At 41.1% G+C, this 20,300-nt stretch overlaps 2 protein-coding genes and 1 non-coding gene across 3 annotated transcripts; all 3 read left to right on the top strand.

Annotated features, from left to right (window-relative positions):
- The first annotated feature begins 1,928 nt into the window (after window positions 1-1,928).
- LOC103364523 (zinc transporter 10) lies at window positions 1,929-9,621 on the top strand. Its single transcript, XM_008291671.1, has 5 exons — window positions 1,929-2,590; window positions 6,747-7,037; window positions 7,849-8,126; window positions 8,204-8,391; window positions 8,660-9,621. Exons 1-5 carry the CDS (start codon window positions 1,963-1,965, stop codon window positions 8,970-8,972), a joined length of 1,698 nt encoding a protein of 565 aa, XP_008289893.1. The 5' UTR covers window positions 1,929-1,962; the 3' UTR covers window positions 8,973-9,621.
- A 1,124-nt stretch (window positions 9,622-10,745) lies between these two features.
- Window positions 10,746-10,831, top strand: trnastop-uca (transfer RNA opal suppressor (anticodon UCA)). Its single transcript has one exon. It is a non-coding gene; the product is annotated as a tRNA-Tyr (tRNA).
- A 1,250-nt stretch (window positions 10,832-12,081) lies between these two features.
- Window positions 12,082-16,625, top strand: mrpl28 (mitochondrial ribosomal protein L28). The gene is made up of 6 exons (XM_008291670.1): window positions 12,082-12,212; window positions 13,190-13,501; window positions 14,347-14,499; window positions 14,582-14,716; window positions 14,825-14,911; window positions 16,160-16,625. Exons 2-6 carry the CDS (start codon window positions 13,217-13,219, stop codon window positions 16,253-16,255), a joined length of 756 nt encoding a protein of 251 aa, XP_008289892.1. The 5' UTR covers window positions 12,082-12,212; window positions 13,190-13,216; the 3' UTR covers window positions 16,256-16,625.
- Window positions 16,626-20,300: the final 3,675 nt, after the last annotated feature.

Genomic DNA, 20,300 nt, shown 5'->3' with positions numbered 1-20,300 from the left:
AATCCCTCAGTGCCATGCCATGCTTCCTTTAGTCAAGCGGTGTGTGTGTGTCTGTGCGCATGTGTGTGACTGCATGTGCCATATGTGTATATGTAAGCATGGAGGGTGGGAGGGACGGGTTTTCTGTTACAAGACTCTTAAATGTTTTAATGTTTGTAAATGATATGTTTTTAAATGCTATGTTGTTTTTAAAATGCTGTAAAGCACTTTGTGTTGCTGTACCATATGAAAAGTGCTATATTAATAAAATTTGATTTGATTTGATTTGACCATTGCTAAGATACAGACAGACAGCAGCGTGTTGAACAGCGCACACGTCAAGCTTTATGGTTTTCTGCTCTCCTCTGGTGAGCCCATCTGTAAGGCCTCTATAATACTGCAGGCATCCTAAACGCTCTGAGGGCTAATAGAGCTCAGAAGGTCTCACCTTCTGATGTGATCTGGTTATGTAATCCTGACAACACAATGGGGATTTAATTAGTGCAAATTAGCTTCACTTGATCTACTCAGGGGAGTGTACAGAGAGTGGGTGGGCTTTGTCCGCTGAACGCGTTTTCTCCCACCAACGAGCTGAGGAGGGAATGCAAACAGGGATGACTGAGGAGAGGACGATAGCAGCCACCCCCCTGCCCGGCTCACATGACTGTGATTAGAGCAGAGGAGGAGTGTGGTGGGACAGAGAGAGGGAGAGATGGTGAGCACGATGAATGACATTTTTCTGATTCGGACGCACAGATCACAGCCAGGAATCCAACTTGCCTTTGATTGCTGGCCGAGGGTCTCCCACTTCTCTTGGGTAATTCAACTTTTGACTACATTTGTTGCATTTGCGCCGCTTGTGCAAAGTTTTTTTGTGTGTTATATGCTGGTTGAAGTACAAGTACCACAGAGCAGAAAAACTATTTTGCAAATCTTAAATATCCAAGTACCAAAAGTAGAACACTCAATGCACGAAGGCTGCATTCAGTGTACGTTACAGTAATAAACTTACTGAGGCATTAAACTGTACATTGCTCTCTGCAGGTTGGGGCCTCATGCTCAGGGGTCATGGTTGCACCATAACTAATCAGTGGTATGTGGTTACTGCGTGTGCTGCAACATTCCACTGGAAAGCATAGACGTCTTCAGGACAGGGGGATCGTTTTAAATGACAAACAACTGAAAAAAACCTAAATGTAACTTTTGAACTTTAAGGATCAGGATCTGCAGCATTCATTGACAATGAATTCACTTCAAATGGACAAAACAAGCACACAGAACATCAAACAGCAGCTTACAGTAGATATAATAAATATTTTAGAGACTTATCGCGATTCTTTGCAAGCTTTAAAAAGTTTATAGAATTTTTTACCGATTACTCACTTCAGCTAGTGTTTGTTGTGTTTGCTGAAATATTGGACAAGAAAAGTCAAAATCATTAAACAGGTCGCAGTTGCAGCAATGACACGGTTTGTATTCACCTTCTGAATAACTTCATGTCAGTTTTCTTGTCTTGCAAAAACTTGATATGTGCATGAACAAATTTTAAATAAGGACCATTTCTAATAAGGATCACTTAAATGTGGTTATTATTTGTGAAATCCGACCTCAATATGCACAGAGCAGGAAATTTTAGACCTGGAAAATGAACTATGTGGAGGAAAATCTATGTGATGCATGTCTCCAGATGATGCTAGACAACATTTTTAACAATTATTTGTGATCACTGAACACTACACATCCAAAATGTATTGTTGCCTTCTGCAAAAAGACACAAACCACTTCTCATGTCAGGAGCAAATACCAATCACTGATGAAGTCAGATTTCTCTTTATTTGTGTGTTGTTGTTGTTGTTGTTGTTGTTGTTGTTGTTGTTGTTGTTGTTGTTTTTGCCTCCTTTAAAAACACACAACATAGAGGATGTGAGTGATTCTTTGTGTTTGAATGTATCTTATTGCAGCTCTGCCCTCTCAGTTGCAGGTATGAGGGTGCTACACTGGTGCATGCTGGGAGGGACCGTCCTGCTGCTGATTTGTGAGATCGCCATCAGTCAGCTGTGTAAATCCCTCATCACGCTGGTGGATGGTTTCCACACGCTCTTCGTCCTCATGCACATGACTCTTCCTCTCCATCAGACTGCAATCAAACCTCCGCTCTCCTCTCTGGACTCCTCTGCGTCTCCTCCACCTGCTTCCTCCTCTTTAGAAGAGTCATCCATCACTCCTCCACCTGGTATCCAGACCACCATCGAAGGATCAGCCATCCCAGATCAGACCAACCATGAGGCAGCTTCACTGGTCGACCAAAAAGTCTCTCCTGCAGCTCCAACCTGCGGTCTGAACTACTCCAGCAGCAGGATCCAGGCCGTGGGGGTTTTCGTTTCCGCCCTCCTCCTGGCTTCTCTGTGTATCTCCTACCTACTGGAAATTGTCAGTTTTTCTCTGGAGCCACACCCGGTGCAGCACCCCCTGCTGCTGGTGGCGGTCGGAGCTGCCGGCCTGCTCCATAAGATGCTGGTGTTTGGGCTGAACTGGGATCAGCTGCGGGACGAGAGGCCAGCAGGCGGCAGGCAGCTGGAGACTGAATGTCACCTGCAAGTGAACCACAAAGGTAAGATGAGTGAAGAGTGGTGAATGAGCAGAAATATGAAAAAGAGAGCTTGAGGGAGCTTTATTTTTTCACCTGCATTTTCAGGTTGGGCATGCACCCTAAACAAAGAAATCAAAGGAGGTCATAGGAAACCTGCAGATTCACAAGTTTCAGACTGCAAACCACAGATTTATTTATTTTTTATTTATTTATTTATTTATTTAACAGGTACAATGCATTCATACATAGCACAACAATGTACTATGGATCTAATGAGGTTTCTCGTGTTGATTTGACTTTGAAGAAAGATTGATATGATCAGAAACACACTCGTCTTGCAGAGTTAAGATGAGAAGGTTGACAGAATTTGCAGAGTACAAAAGGGGAGTGGAGCACGATGCTTAATTCACAGGCTTTTATTGTGCAAACTGTTTACATAATAAAAGGCCCCTTTTTGTAATCTGAAAATGTGCTGTCCTTGAACTGAGAAGCATCTGTTTCTGCTGTGTTTTGCTGGAAGATGCGTGGGAAGCTCTGTTTTTACAAGAATGAGGGAATTTTGGCCAGTATTCATGATTATCAGGGTCTTAGCTATATTACAAGAGTTGTGTTATTATCCATAATTTATAACACTGTAGATTCTCAGCCTTAATAAGTAAAGCCAGGTAATGTAGTATTTTATATACCTATTGTACGACTTTAATCCCATCCATCCATCCATCTTCTACCGCTTATCCGGAGTCGGGTCGCGGAGGCAGCAGCCTTAGCAAAGCCGCCCAGACTTCCCGATCCGCACACACCTCCCCCAGCTCGTCCAGGGGGACCCCTAGGCGTTCCCAGGCCATCTGGGAGACAAAATCTCCCAGCGTGTCTTGGGTCTTCCCCGAGGTCTCCTCCCGGTGGGACGCGCCCGGAACACCTCCCCAGGGAGGTGTCCAGGAGACATCCGAAGCAGATGCTCAAGCCACCTCAACTGGCTCCTTTCGATGCGGAGGAGCAGCAGCTCTACTCCGAGCTCCTCCCGTGTGACTGAGCTCCTCACCCTATCTCTAAGGGTGCGCCCAGCCACCCTGCGGAGGAAACTCATTTCGGCCGCTTGTATCCACGATCTCGTTCTTTCGGTCATTACCCAGATCTCATGACTATAGGTGAGGGTTGGGACGTAGATTGACCGGTAAATCGAGAGCTTTGCTCCCTTGCTCAACTCTCTCTTCACCATGATGGTCCGGTACAGCGACCTCAATACTGCAGACGCTGCACCAATCTGTCTGTCAATCTCACATTTCATCCGCCCCTCACTCGTGAACAAGACCCCAAGATACTTGAACTCCTCCACTTGAGGCAAGGAGTCTCCACCGACCCGGAGAGGGCAAGCCACGTTTTTGCGGTTGAGAACCATGGCCTCGGATTTGGAGGTGCTGATCCTCATCCCGCTCGCCTCACACTCGGCTGCAAACAGCCCCAGTGCACGCTGAAGGTCCTGGTTTGATGAAGCCAACAGAACAACATCATCTGCAAACAGCAGAGATTAAATTCTGTGGTTCCCAAACCGAACCCCTTCCTCCCCCTGGCTGCGCCGAGAAATTCTGTCCATAAAAATAATGAACAGAACCGGTGACAAAGGGCAGCCCTGGCGGAGGCCAACACGCACTGGGAACAGGTCTGACTTATAACCGGCAATGCGAACCATGCTTCTGCTGCGGTCGTACAGGGAACGGACAGCTCTTAACAGAGGGCCCTGGACCCCATACTCCCAAAGCACCCCCACAGGACACCACGAGGAACACGGTCGAATGCCTTCTCCAGATCCACAAAACACATGTAGACTGGTTGGGCAAACTCCCATGAGCCCTCGAGCACCCGATGGAGGGTATAGAGCTGGTCCAGTGTGCTGCGACCGGGACGAAAACCAGACTGCTCCTCCTGAATCCGAGGTTCGACTATCGGTCGGATCCTCCTCTCCAGTACCCTGGAATAAACCTTACCGGGGAGGCTGAGGAGTGTGATCCCTCTGTAGTTGGAACACACCCTCCGGTCCCCCTTCTTAAACAGAGGGACCACCACCCCGGTCAACCCCCGTGTCAACCAGGACAGTCCCACAACATCCAGAGACTTGAGGTATTCAGGATGGATCTCATCCACCCCTGGAGCTCTGCCACCGAGGAGCTTTCTAACCACCTCCGTGACTTCTGCCCGGGTGATGGATGAGTCCGCCTCTGAGTCCACAGTCTCTGCTTCCTCTTCTGAAGACGTGACGGCGGGATTGAGGAGACCCTCGAAGTATTCCTTCCACCGCCCAACGACCTCCCCAGTCAAGGTCAGGAGGTCCCCACCTGCACTGTAAACAGTGTTGGTGGAGAGCTGCTTTCCCCTCCTGAGGCGCCGGACGGTTTGCCAGAATTTCTTCGAGGCCGACCGATAGTCCTCCTCCATGGCCTCCCCAAACTCCTCCCAGACCCGAGTTTTTGCCTCTGCAACCGCTCGAGCTGCCGCACGCTTGGCCTGCCGGTACCTGTCAGCTGCCTCAGGAGTCCCACAAGCCAAAAATGACCGATAGGACTCCTTCTTCAGCTTGACGGCATCCCTTACTTCTGGCTGCCACCACCGGGTTCGGGGATTGCCGCCGCGACAGGCACCAGAGACCTTACGACCACAACTACTCTGGCCGTTGCAGTAGCAGCAGAAGTCACCTCTGTTGGTCCTTTGAGCAACCCCAGCACAAAAAGTGCTGCTTTGTCCGGTTGCATTTGAGGGTCTGCTGTACTGAACAACTCGGGACACTTGTCTGTTGTCCCAACTTTTAGACCCATAAATTTGGGTTTGACCTTTTTTACAAACCCATTTGCTGTTGATGTGGTCAGTGCTGCAGAGCATTCACAGTTTGAACTGACAGAATTACAGTCAATGATTTGCTTATGGCTTTAATCCCCAATATGTAAACTGTTTTGGTAAAAATCACATCGTAAATGACACTGTAGGTCTTTCTACTGGTAAGCACTTTGGTACAACAGCCATTATCTTAAAAACGCTATGCAGAAAATGATGACTTGGCTTGTCAGTGTATGGTAAACTTGTTATCTTAGCTTAAAGACTAGAAGTAGGGGAAACAGCTTAACATAGGTCAAAGATAACAAAATCCACCTACTAGCCACCTTCAGGTACATGAAGAAATTCATTATGTGTCATTAGTTTCTTCAACAAAAATAATTTTTAAAAAAGCAATGTGTAAAAATGCTGAGCTAAGCTCATGTGATACCAGATAGGGGAGATCCTAGATCCTCAGATTTTCAACTTGGACACCCAGATCCATATTCTGCTTAGTTTAAATTAACTACAGTAGTTGACAACTCATTAAACATGTGAAATGTCATGCCAATAAACAACCTTGCTGTAATCCTGGTCTCTCGAATGTTGGAATTTCCAACAGCATAAAAATATTATTTGATTGTTTTTTTGAATATCATTGTATTATAAAGTCACTCAAACGAATTTTTTTTTTCCATAAAAATGATCCCTTCCTGTTTTAAAATGGCTTAGATGTAACGCTAGTCTATTGCCTCTTTTAGATTGTTCAGATCTATAAAGTTGCCGCCTCTTTCTCTACCATTCCTCCACCACTTGCTGCAGTTCGAGCACACCAGCTCCCCTCACACTGTAAAACTACTCTGCGCTCTGCACACAAAGACAAATTGTGATACTGGAGTATTTCAGCTGTACATTTTCAATTCTGAAGAAGAAGACTGACAATGAAAGATTCGATCTGCAAGCTGGCAGGATTGGTTCTTTAGGTTTGCTATGGGTGAAACCCAGAAGGTCTGGAGGCAAAAAAAAAAACGACACTGAATGAAATTATAACAAGATAAACACTTGATTTTCATTGGATGGAGACCCTGAATAAGTAACATGAACACACAAGCTAAAAAAGTTTTACATGTGATTTTATAGGCACAAATATCATGTTTCTACCAAAAGTATGTTTAATACCAGGACTAAAATGGAATAAAAAATTTAAGATAGTTAGTGTAAAAGCATGCTATTATATTATCATTATGTGTCCAGGTGATGATATTGCTCAGGCAGATTTTACCATAATGTAGCGGCTCAGTGTATATTCAGCTGTAAGGAAGATCAAACAGCGTCCATGTTTGTTTTTCATTCCTCTGTTCGACTCCCACAGTCTTGGCTGAAGAGGAATCCATAGGCCAGGAGGAATCCAAAGACATCAGCCAATCAAAAGTCCAGTCTGCTGTGGACGATTCGCTCCACAGTGGGGCATTTCTCCTCTGTAATCCAGGAACCTCCAGCGCCCCTGACACCGACTCCCAAACTCCACAGCAACAGCCAGAAGTCCACCTGCATGGCTGTGAAGAAGGGAGTGGTGCTGAAGATCCAAAGGCTTACGAGTGTGAAAGTCCTTCAACAGACGTTTCAGAGGGACTGAAACGCAACATCTGCAGGGGACATGTTGGTAAGAGAGTGCAGCTCTTTGTAGGCTGTCCCCCATTATCACTTCAGTATAGACAAAAACCACAATAAAAAAAAAACACATCCGTATTTAATGCACATGTTTTTTTAAAACCTGGGCTTAGTTGCCAAATCAAAACTTTCTATTTGTGATGGGCAATGTGTGTATTTGCAGATGTCATGTCCAAAACACTGTCAAAAAAAACTTAGCAAAGTCCTTTAATTGCTGCTCTGCACATCACACAATCTTCCTTGGTAGATAAAATTTTGTTCAGTTGGATTGAAATTGCAGACATTGAGCTTAAATACTAGTTATACAGGTACATACTGGAGTCTGCAAAACATCAAAACTTCATCTGACTTGCAGCTCCAGAACGGTTACTAAAGCGTCTTTGTTTTGTGCTTTTGCCATTTGCTGCTTCCATTTCCAAGAATTAACTTCCCATCAAAACAAATGTTGTTTGAATCACAGAGAAAACTTTCTCTGTCTGTAGTAATAAGTCATATGGACAGGCCCTCACTGGGCAGTAAATGATTTTATTATTTATCACCCTTGAGCAATTGCATGTGATTTTGTGCAAAAATATCAAAATGAGAAATTTATTTTTTGACAATAATTTGATATTGATTTGAGTTAAATTTGTTTGAACTTTATGTGAAATATCTTTTCAGGGCTCTGTTCAAAAAACAGACCAAAGATGTGATGGGGTTTTTTGTTTTTTTGTTTTTTTATTTTTTTATGTCTCGCCGTTTTATTTCCTATCAGCTCTGATGTGCAAAAGTTTTTCATGTTTCGTTGTTTTCTCTCATCCCAGACAGTCAAAATGTCCCTCAAACCTCCCCAACCTGCCAGTCATCATATCTCACTGAGAGATCTGAACCAATCACCCAGTGGCCAGTCTGCTTCCTGTCGTTCGTCTTTGCTACTCAGGGACTTTTTACGTCCATTCTGGCTCTGATCAACAGCCTGGTGATGCTGCTGATCACGCCACAGTTCCTGCACAGCTCTGGAGCCTGTGGCCTCCTGGTCTACCTGGATCCTGGCCTCTCTCTGCTGGCAGTGATCACACTGATTGCCACAACTATGCCACAGGTCAGGCTCTGTGTGGTTATTTCATGTTTAAAGACCAAATGTAGATTAACCCACTAATTACAAGCAAATCTCTGCAGGTGTATCGGTACGGACTGCTGCTGCTACAGGCCTCACCTCCACAAGTTTGTGTGTCTGATCTTGGACGGAAGATTGCGAGTGTTCCTGGAGTGCAGGCTGTGCACGACCTTCACGTCTGGCAGCTGACTGAGTCTCTGCTGGTGGCTTCTGTCCATGTGCACTGCTACGCTGGGCTTCCTGCACACAGGTAAAGAGGGGAAGTTTGTCTTTGCATTACAATGAATGTGTAGAATGGTCTGACTGCACCACATCATCCTTCTGGTGTAGGGAGAAAAATAGCTCTAGCTTGTTTGTATTTGGGTTATTCCATCTCAAATCATCAAATTTTAAGAACAATTTCATATATTTAGATTATATATATATATATATATTATATCCACTGGTTATCCTTATTGTGTTTTGTCCTGATTAAAAACTCTACATTTTATTAATGCAAAATAATTTCATGTGCCCAGGTGTGCTGATCTGATGTCGGGGGTCACTAAAGTGCTGCAGAGTGTAGGAGTGAGCTGCTGCACCGTTCAGCCAGAGTTTGCCTCCTGCTCTGGTTTCTGTGCAGGCAGCGACGGTGACGCCTCCCCCCTCGTCCACAGAGAGGACCCCTCCCTGCCTCCTCTCCCGGCCTGCAGCCTTGCCTGTGGAAAAGCCTGTGCTGGGAATATGTGCTGCTCTCTGCTGGAGGAGGAGACCCGGAGCCTGATTGCGCCACCGTCTGGGGAACTGAAGGAAGAGCCTCATGCTCTGGTCATAGAAAACACCTTCGTCTGACTCAGTTTTAACCAAAGAATCACACTTGTAGTCTGACAGCCAAGAGGTTCTGCGATATTGTTTTTTTCTCTGCTGATCATTTATCATTGTTTTGTATATCATGACACCTACAGTGGAGTGGACCTGTCACCCTTGAGCAATTTTAAGTATTTAAGACGGTGTGTAGTTTAGCTGCTGTGAAGGACCACAATTCAAACTGTCTTATTACTTTATTCTTTTTTACCATGAAGCAATAATATTTTTGACCAAGATTAAACTTTTTGTGTCCAGTGAATTCATTAGAAAGACCTGAGAAGTGTTGGCTGTACTGTTGTTTTGTTAACTAGCACAAGGGTTACCATTATACCATAAATCTCAAGAATTCGACCTTTGGCTGCCAGACTACAGGGCAAAGAGCGTAAATGACATATAACATCCATGCGCTGATGAAAGGGTGAGGATGGGGAAATGAACAGATGTGAATAAGTGTATCTCGTCTTAAGCGTTGTTGTAACATTAACAAGGTGCTACTCCAAACATTTCTATGTAATGTCAAGCGAAAATCTGTGAAAATGAAGACTTTATTTTTTAGTGTTGTTTCATTTATACCTGGAAGCTCTGCATTCTCACTAATGTTTGAATTGAAACAAAAATAAATGATGATGCTAAACTGTCTCTTATGTTCTCACACAGGAAAATAGAAGTGTCACCGAAAAGAAGACATATTATTATAGATTCTTTAACCCAACAGTGTGTGAATTCAGTAGACAATTGATGAAATTAGTAATACCTCAACCAACTGCTACAATAAAGTACAACTTACTAATATGTTAATCATAATGATCCAGTAATATGGGTATATTAAATGGGTCATGCAGCATAATAGGGACACATTTTAAATCATTTTAAAACATTTTGTTGGTAACTTATAAGCTTATTCTTAAACATTTTGCATTAAAAGTAAAAAATAAAGACAATAGTAGATTATTTACACCTTTCACAAATTGTAGATATAATGGATAACTGTACCCAAATTACAGGATGTGAGTGGTGTGCAGGATTGTAGATGAAAGTTATAAAGATAACTTGTTATTGCACTTGAAACATTACAAGGATAAAACCAGTGTTGCATTTTGTTGTAGCACTTGAAAAGCTATAAAGACCCATAGTGTTACATTATTAACAAAATAATGGGTGTATCTAAATCAAACAAATTAAATGTTAGCTATGCAGTGATGCGAATCTGTGTCCAGAATTACTTTTTAACATGTACAAAACAATATATCCAAGCTGCCTTGGACAGTTCACACACAGTCTCTCCTCAGAAATGATTTCAACATTGTGATTGTTTTAGTTTGTGTGATTATATATTTCCACATGTATACTTAAAGACATGGTTCAAATGGCTAAGATGGTTGTATACTCGATAATTGTTTTCTAAAATTAGTTTCACCTGTTTCTACCGTAGACTGTGTAAAATATATAGCATAAAATATAAGTCTATGGTTTCTGTTTGCAGTTTGTCCGTCGCATGTGATGACGCGTCGTTTGTGTTTTCAGGCAGCCAATAAGAATGCGCTCAATTTGCATAACACAGCACAGACTCGAGTACATGTCTCGCTTTTATGTTTATTTGGCAGAAATACAAGGCAGGACATGGAGCGTCTAATCACACTTTATACAGTCTGTTTTTGATAAATCTGAATTAGCAAATGTAATTTTTTTTACACCCTGAGTCAGACACACACCGCAGAGCTAAGGTATTTATACTCATGGTGCGCCCTGTTAGAAAATGCCCGGATGAGCCTCGGTGGTCCGGGGTGCAGGCTTCAAACCTGTAGCTGCTTAGCGGCAGAGTGGTTCAATTCCACCTTTCGGGCGGATGACATCCTCCCGACGTTGTGGAAGTGGTCGTTGCAGTTCGAATTTTGTATTGAACACTTGTCGTTCTTGTATTTTCTTGTTGAATTTACAGAAAACAGCCCAGACTCCTTGTTTCCTTTTTAACCGTTAAAATTTCCTCCTGTCAAGTTCCGCCCTTCACAATAAAAGCCCCACAGCAGCGGCCTCATCTTCTCTGCTATTCATCTTCATCCAAATGCCTTTATTATATTGCAACTTTACTGAATTAAATGTATATTTCAGCAACATTGTGGGTTATTTTACAGACTAAGATTATTATTTTTTTGTATACCAAAATATACAAGCTGATAGAGTATGGGCAGAAATATGTGCCACTAGAAAATTCAATTTGAATCACATTTTTTGTATTTGAGTTGTTCAAATGCATATAATTGTGTCAAAAAATGTAATTTGAAAATCAAGACCTGATTTAAAATGTTAAATATGGAACAGTGTTGTCGCAATATACTTACTTTAATACAATATCTGCCCAAGTAAACCGGTATAAAATATCAGGACATGCAATGGAATAACGGATAAGAGCTCATGAAAATTTTAAAAAGGACAACCTTAGAGTAAATTTGACGGCAAACATGCAGAAATGTAATTTGTTTAAAGATCTTCTGATTGACTTTAAATCCAGGAAACCCTCTTTTACTTAGACAAGTCTGTGCCTGCTGTTAGATTTATATTTAGTGATTTAAGTTTGTTGTTTTCACGCTCAATAAAAATGCAGCTTAAATGCTGTATGGAGGTGAATTCAGTTACAATTTAATACTCTAAATTTCGAGTTATGTAATTCTGATTTATTTTTTATAAATGCAGTCATTCAAGTTAAGTAATGTAGATTTAAATTAAATGATTCTAATTAAACTTCTGGTGGCACATATTTGTAGCATATTTGGGATGCAATTTGAAAAGCTTGTCATACATCCAAAATTGTAGGTCTAAAGGAAAAAGACCAGCAGGAATTCTTTTTAAAAATAAAATAAAATAAAACTGACGAAGAAAAACGTACAAATGTGTACATTTGTATGTATACTGAGGGTTGGAAATTTATAGAATTTAACTATCAAAAAATGTAAATAAATATAACTCTACTTTAAAATACTCGAGATTATTGTTATCTACATCCCCTTTGCCCGGAAGAAAAATATTGATTGACAGCCCGTGTAAGCCAATCATTTGCAAAAATCTTCTCTCCGCCATCCAATCATCTTCCTTGTCTGTGCAGACGGACCGATGAAAGCGGAAGTCGACCTGTGTACTGGAAGATGCACGATGTCCTTGCCTGCTTCAATTTGAGATAACGTGCATTTTAAAACATAAATCCTTGTCTGGTGGAGGTTAAGGTTACCGGTAAGAACTTCTGAACATATTCTTGACTGTCTATCGGACGCATAGAAGTCTTGTTTTAGCAAATTGACCCATGTATAGCTCCGTTGCTAGCCTGCGTTAGTGAGCGTCCTGCTAACGTTATGGAAGTCATTCAACTGTACTTGTGAGTTAGTTTCTTGAAATTGAAACTGATTACATTTAAAGAGTTGTATGTTGTCAAAGCAACCAGAGCTAGAAACTCAATTATAGTGTCAGGGAATCTATTAGCAGTCTTAAGTTGTCCTCATCACATTAGACATGTAGTGTAGTATCCATTAATCCATACGTTTTCCTTGTTTATTTGTCGTTGCGTCTAGTCAATCCCAGGTTATTTGAGTCTCAAGTGATTGTTTTATATACTTTATGTGGGCCAAAAACAACCAGTGTGGAGACAGAAAAATGGTAACAACGCTGAAATAACAAAAAATAAATAAATAAATAGGCAAAGAGGGAAACTGCTCCAGGTGCTCCAGTCCATCATCAGATTGATTTTGTGATCAACAGCAATGATTCAACAACTGAAATGATAAGGCTCCCAAAGTTCCTACTAAAAAGGCTCCCAAAGTTCCTACTAAAAATGCAAACTGGCTTGTCATTTAGGTCAGTTTATAAGGAAAAAGCCAGACATTCACTATCTCCTGCTCCTTCAATGTCAGATATTGTTGCGTTTTCAGTTTACCTCTTTGTAAATTGAACATTATGTGGTTTTTGGACACACTAAACCAACAACTGAACATTGTGAGGGGCATTATTCAGATTTGTTTAGGCTATAGATATTTGAAATGTTGGTTGTTGGTTAATCATTTCAGTGTGCACAGACAGTTTTGTGTTTCAGCTTTGGACTGACTTATTCAAACATTTTCCCTACTTCCAGGCAACAAAGAACCACCGATTTTCCGATTGATTGCCTGCAATAACTAAGTGATCATGTTTTGTCTTGTCCCTCTTCTTTCTTTCAGATTTGGCTGTTAAAAGCATAATACATCATGCCTCTGCATAAATACCCCCCCAAAATGTGGGATGCCCTGAAAATGAAGCAGGGCATCTATGCTCGTCTCCCTCAACACTACCTCAAGTCCCTCGAGAAGAAAGAGCCCACGCCTGTCCACTGGAGGCCCCTGGGTGTTGAGTACCGAGCCAACCCGAAGACCGGATTGAAGGAACGGGTACAAGATGTCCCAATCCCCATCTACTACCCTCCCCACTCCCAAGACGGCCTATGGGGAGGAGAAGGCTGGATATCAGGCTACAGATATGCCAACAATGACAAAGTGAGTCTCCAGGAAGATGATTTTCTGTCTTGGTGTTGCCACAGAAAGTTGGGGTTTTGATTTTCTCTTGAATTTGTGATTGTTGTTGTTGTTACTCAGTGATTGGTAGACTGTAGTACCACGATGGTCATGCAACTTCATTTGAACGATACTGCATCAAGCAGCTGAGCTTGGTAGAGACTCACATGGTTTATATCCAACCAAAGTGATCCAAAAAACAAAAATGTCATTGAATACATATTTTTAGATATGAAATTCAAAGAACAAAGTGGTAAACACGAGCCTTCTAAAGTCATGCTATTTATGTTTTGTCAAAGGAACAAACCTTTACTACTACGTCATTGTAAGGAAAAATCACATGACCTCAAAGTGTTAAAGTCAGTCACTTATAATGTATATTATTTTATTTATTTTGAATATCCTTAGTGCTTTCTGAGAATTCAAACCCAATTCAGCTCAAACTTTATCAGTAAACTAACATTAAGCTCAAAAATACTTTTCTTCAATTAGGATAATGTTGTCAGTGTTTCTCACATGTTCTATTTATTTATTTTTTTGCTGCAGGAAAGGGGATTGTCAAGTAGATGTCACATATTTGTTTTTTTCTGTTATTTAGAAACAATTGTTTGATATTAACATACCATCTTTTAATATTGCCACCCAAGAATCACCAACCTAATGTGGGTCTGACCGTTATCTGTGCCGATGCACCAAGCAGGAGTTCATAGAACCCAACCCTTGTGGAGTCTCTGGGTCAGATGGGCTCCAAGTTTTTGTTCTCCGGACATCACTCCAAGAATTATCTTTCTAATGTTAACTGAGATCTGAATTGTGTCTCTGCTTAGATGTCCAATCGTATGCGGAAGACCTGGAAACCACAGCTGCTTAAGAGAGACCTGTACAGTGAGATCCTCAATCACAAGTTCACCATCACAGTCACAGCTCGCACTCTGAACTTCATCGACGCTGCCTTTGGCTTTGACTTCTATATACTCAAAGTAAGAGGAAACTATCCTCGTAGACTGAAATGACTTTCCCGATTGAGTTTTCCATGTGACTCTAATGTCCAACTTCTTTTAGACACCGAAAGAAGACCTGAACTCCAAGCTGGGGATGGACCTGAAGAGGGCGATGCTGCTTCGTCTGGCACGAAGAGACACAGAACTTTACCCCGACGACCCCGTCACAAGAGAAAAGGTCTACAACAAATACAAGGTAGGTTACATGTGTTTGAATCTATTTGGTATCCTAAATGTGTTGGGAAGGTTTTGGTAGTTTAAAAAACAAATGTGGTGTTTGTTTTATTTCATTCTGTCTGAGCAGCAGTTTGAGATCCCAGAGGAGGAGGCAGAGTGGATCGGTCTGAATCTGGAGGAGGCCGTGGAGAAACAGAGGCAGCTGGAGTACAAGGTAATGTGTCGCTTTTTGAGGCCTTCTGTTAAAGTGATCGATTTTTGACGTTCCTACATTTAATCATGGCACCACATTTACAGAAGAGTCGTAATGCTTGTGCAATACTTGAGTACAACAGAGAACAGCGATGAGTTAAGTGTTACAACAGCAAAGAACACAACTATTTTCTGTTCTCTCACAGGCTGCATCACTCATGAAATTTGTTTTGCTGTTAAAATCATCCACAATAGAGTTAAATCGTTGCACATTTGATAACTTTGACAAATAAATAAGCTCTTGTTCCATTCTTGATTGCTCACATGCTTTCTTTAAAACTTTTAAAAATTATGTATTTATGCATTTGTGCAGTTGGCATGAATAAACACAGAGAATAGGGAGACACTGTTGATCTGATTATTGCTGTTTCCACAACAGTCTCTTTGAGAGTGTTTCTTGGTTTATATAGCAAATTTTATGTTCTTTGTGAGTAGAAGGTGGGATATTAATCTAAAAAAAAAAAAAACTCTGCAAGATGTGCATTTAATTCCTCTTTGTCTCACTGCATGTTTGTTGTTGTTGTTGTTGTTTGTTTATGCATGTTTAACCTTGTGAGACTGCCATTGTCACTTTAAAAAAGGATCTGTTATGTTTATTTCTAGTTTGATATTTTTAGTGTTTGACTCCACTGTAGTGGCTTTGCAAGATTCACACTTCTTAAAAAAAAAAAAAAAAAAAAAAACCCTTTTAAGTTTATCATTGGCTGCAAGGTGGATCGGTGGTTAGCACCGTTGCCTCGCAGCAAGAAGGTTGCCAGTTCGCGTCCCAGTAAGGACACCGGGGATCTTTCTGCGTGGAGTTTGCATGTTCTCGCCAGCTTCCTCCGAAAACATGTTGAGGTTAATTGGTGATTCTAAATTGTCCGTAGGTGGGAATGTGAGTGTGCTTGGTTGTCTGTCTTGATGGACTGGCGACCTGTCCAGGCTTCGCCCTGAGTCAGCTTGGATAGGCTCCAGCCCCCCCGCGACCCTAGTGAGGATTAAGCGGTGCATAGATAATGGATGGATGTTAATCATACTGGCCCTCGAAGAAGCCAAACGGTTCATCCTCTGTCCAAAACAAGCCACCCCCCTACAAGTCTACTTTGATTTATTAAGTTAAAGTGACCAGACATGAGTTTTGACTCTTTTGCTTTACAACTGTTAGAAACGAAACAGTAGAGTTAATGTTTCTCTTTGCCTTCTAACGGTGTTTCATTCTGTCTCTCAGGAACCTGAGCCTTTATTTAAAGTCTATGTGGACAAGCTGGTGGAGGAGCTTCACATGAGGAAGATGCTGGAGCCACATGTCACAGACAAGAAGTGACCACCTGAACCGTCTAAGACTAAAAGATTAAGTAGGTTGAACTATCAAGCTTCCCCAGATGGGGGTGGGAGATTGAGTCACCATTTTCAGTCCTGACTGCACGCCCTGGAGAACTCCTGCAGTTTCTGCTTTTATTTCCATCTGGCCGGATACAAAGGTGGAAGTGGCCAAAGAACTGAAGTCATATTGGACTAAAGCATATTTATTTCAGTTGTGGTGTATCTCCCCTGACAGTGAACAGTCTTACATGATGTAATTCAGGAATTGAGGGAAAAGCTTCAGTATCAGTGTAAATTCTCCCCAGCCAGCTGTGGTAAGTATAGGACACCTAAAAAAAAATAAAATAAAGATTTCCTTTTTATTTCTTAAACCTTGTTTTGCTCGTCTGTTCAAATGACAGTTTAATCACACCACTAATGATACAGTTCACAGATTTACTGAATATGTTTAGGCTCCTGGTTTGTAAGCAAAAATAACTTAAAGAAATAGGTATGATTGATCATCTGTACAGTAATTATAGAGCTGGAACCAACTGGCAATTAGCTTAGCTTAGCATAAGGACTAGACACAGGGGGAAACAGTTATCCAGGTTCTCTCCTAAGGTACGAAAATCTGTCATTCAGCATCTGTAAATGTCATAAAAGACTATCTATCTCATTAGTTTGATTTGTTGGTAAATAGAAGTATAAAAATCACAACTTGCTCTTTTACACAAGGAAATGCACCAAACTAGTTCTTGGGTTTACTGGTAAGTTCTTGAGTCATCTTTATTTCAGTCTTAACGCTGGGATAAGCTGACCACCTGGATTGTTGCTACATCTTTACAGATTAAGATTTAATTTTGATTTCATTTCTTTTGATTTTATTTATAAGAACAACATACTTTGTGTATATTAATCAATATTCTTTTAGATGTGCCAGTGTTTACTCGCCAGCTAAGTTTCCACTTCAGTCCTTTTGCATGATGCTGTAAAACCTGTGAAGATGATCAAAGCAAACGACACAATGAGATGCTCTGGAAGCAACAAAACCAGCATGTGCAAGACGATGCACCAGTCATGTAGGGAATAAGGGAGTATAAAACTGTTGACATTAACCATTCGTTATATGTAACCATGCATAACACCATACAGCAAAGCACATGAGCAGTAATTACTTACAAGTCATTATTTACTGTACAGATTATAATTTTACACATCAACTCATCAACACTTCATGAAATAGTCAAATCGATTGTCTAATGTAACACAGTTTGAAATGCGTTGACCAAAGTGTTCTGCACAATATAAGACGCTAACAATAAAAACGCAGAAAGAAAAACTCTTGGCATACTTATATCATGACACAGGTGCATGGGGAGGATCGAGCATATGACAAATACTGCCGCATACCGTCTAACTTTGAAAGCTACATTTATTTGCGATGATTCAAACATGTTTACTGAATATCTGTGGGAGAAAAAATGTGTTGATAATTTGATTACTTTGTGACTTTTGGATTGCCTCAACACCAAACATGTAAATAAAGATGAGACAAAAGACTCATCAAAAAATGACTGTTACTTTCCTGTGGTCAGAATTTTCAAATACATTTTAAAAGTCATGCTAATAATTCCTGCTTCCACTAAACGTATCATTAATCTGATTACATCTGTTTTTCTGCAAATTTAAAAAAAAAAAATTACTAGTATGTAGAGTTGTATTATGTATTCTATTACTCTGCAAGTCAGGTAAAATGGTTAAAATAATTATTTCAAGCAGCTGCGTTAGTGTAAAATGATGTTTATATCTTAAGTAAAGGAACTAAATGCTTCTCCCATCCAAACTCATTTAACTTTGAGCTAGAAAAATAACAGATATATTTAACAAAATGTCAAATTAATTCTTTATTCTCCAAACTTTTGCCACCTTTGAGGGTGTTGTGAATGTGTTTGTCCAGTAGATGGAGTCAAAATGCTGTAAATCTATAAAGGCGCCATTTGCGAAAAGATGGAGCCAGAATTGTCTTGATTTAAAAAGTTACGCAAAGTGAACTTTAAAATGTAATTAACTCCATTTGTTAAACAGTTAACATCACGTGTTGGCCTCCAAACAGCACTGAAATGTGTCAAAACTCCACAATAACTCACATTACGGTGTTTGTTTCTCAGGATTTCCTTGATAAAGATTTTAGATAACACTAACAATCATAACAAGTGCTGTAATAAACCACACATCTGCCCGTGAAAGCTGCAGAGGCCCTTATATGGTGCTCGAGTTCACCCTAGGGAGTAAAAAAAGATGCTGTGGTTCATGAAAACGATTTTAAAAAAAAAACGCTTTTTCTCATCTAGTTTCACTTTCAACAGTTTGGTGTTAGTGCTGCTTTGTGGCTGCAGCTTGCTGTTGTGGTGAGTCCCTGCCGGTGTGGGAACCCCCGTGGGCGTTGTAGCCAGGCAACAGACAGCTATAATCATACCTCACACCTGTAAACACAAAGGTTCCCTCCTTATATAGACAAAGCCTCTGTCTGGAATTACCCACTCATAGTCAGTGACAAAAACAAACTCTGAAAGTGACGCCAAAAAAAAAAAAGCCAAATTTGGTGATTTTTCCTTTTTTGGAAGGATGATCACAGAGGAGCACCTGTCTGGTTCATCTTCACTCCCTTTAAATGAAATGAGACATGAAAATTAGCGATGCTTGACCGTGTGTTTTATCTGAAACCAAAACAGGAAAAGCAAGTATTTTTTCTGATTAGGTCATGTGGCTGCGAATCCTGCTGGGCCTTTTTACTGAACCAGTTCTGCTACATTCAGGTCACCCTTACTGTTTGTCTTTGCTAAATATTTATTATGAAATCCCTCCCTACCAGTGTCTAATCAAATATTGATTTTCTGATGTTGCAATGTTTACTGTAGAGTTCATCAAACTTTGAAAGGGACTCAGCTGTACATGAAAACTGTTTTTTAGTCATGGTGTATCAGCATTGTTTTAAGGATGGCAATGTCCAAATGTTTAGATTTTAAAGTCTCAACAACAACTGGGTGGATTTCTAGGAAGCAGACATACTGATGAGTCCCAGAAGATCAGATGTGGGTAACTTTTCCTCCAACACCCCCACAAGACTGACATTTGTAGTTTTGAGTAAAATGTCTCCAGTATTTAACTACACCAAAAAGTTTCAGACTCCCGCCTCTTGTCGAAGCTGAATAACTGCATTTATTTATAACGTTTTGGTGCTGGACCTTCAGCAGGAAAATGGTTTGTTACGAAGAGAATCCATCAAAAATACGGAGAGGCTGTAACTCAGTCAACATTCCCCATGTACTTCAGGAAGGCCTAAAACATCTTTCTACTGAATGACAATGTATAAAAACATACAGAATTCTAGAAAATATTCTTGATAGTAATAATCATACATGTACCCCAAAATTGTTCTCATTAAATAGGTAAAATGCTACAATGTGGACACTTGAAACACCAAAGGGCCAAACTGCATTTGCAACAATATATCCATCCAGGCTACACTTAGAGACAGACAACCAAGCACACTCATATTCACACCTTAGAATCACCAATTAACCTCAACATGTTTTTGGACCTTGTGGGAGGAAGTCGGAGAACTCGGAGAGAACCCATGCTGCATGGGGAGAACATGCGAACATGCGAAGGCAGGGGACACCCTGGACAGGTCACCAGTCTATCACAGGGCCACACTTAGAGACAGACAACCAAGCACACTCACACCTATGGACAATTTAGAATCACCAATTAACCTCAACATGTTTTTGGACTGTGTGGGAGGAAGCCAGAGAACCCGGAGAGAACCTACGCTGCATGGGGAGAACATGCAAACTCCACACAGAAAGATTCCGGTGCCCCCACCGGAACACGAACCGACAACCTTCTTGCTGCGAGGCAACAACAGTGCTACCAACTGCGCCACCCTGCAGCCTCATTACATCCTTATATTGAAAATAATCATCAATTGACCTCTACTCTGTCATGACTGTATTTAAAAAAGTGAGCTCACATACCGTAAATAGATCCTACAGGCCTCCAAA

The sequence above is a fragment of the Stegastes partitus genome, unplaced genomic scaffold (genome assembly GCF_000690725.1).
Source record: "Stegastes partitus isolate 25-593 unplaced genomic scaffold, Stegastes_partitus-1.0.2 Scaffold754, whole genome shotgun sequence".
Classification (NCBI taxonomy): Eukaryota; Metazoa; Chordata; class Actinopteri; family Pomacentridae; genus Stegastes; species Stegastes partitus.
The sequence above is the reverse complement of the archived record's forward strand: the minus strand, read 5'-3'. Positions and strand labels throughout refer to the sequence as shown.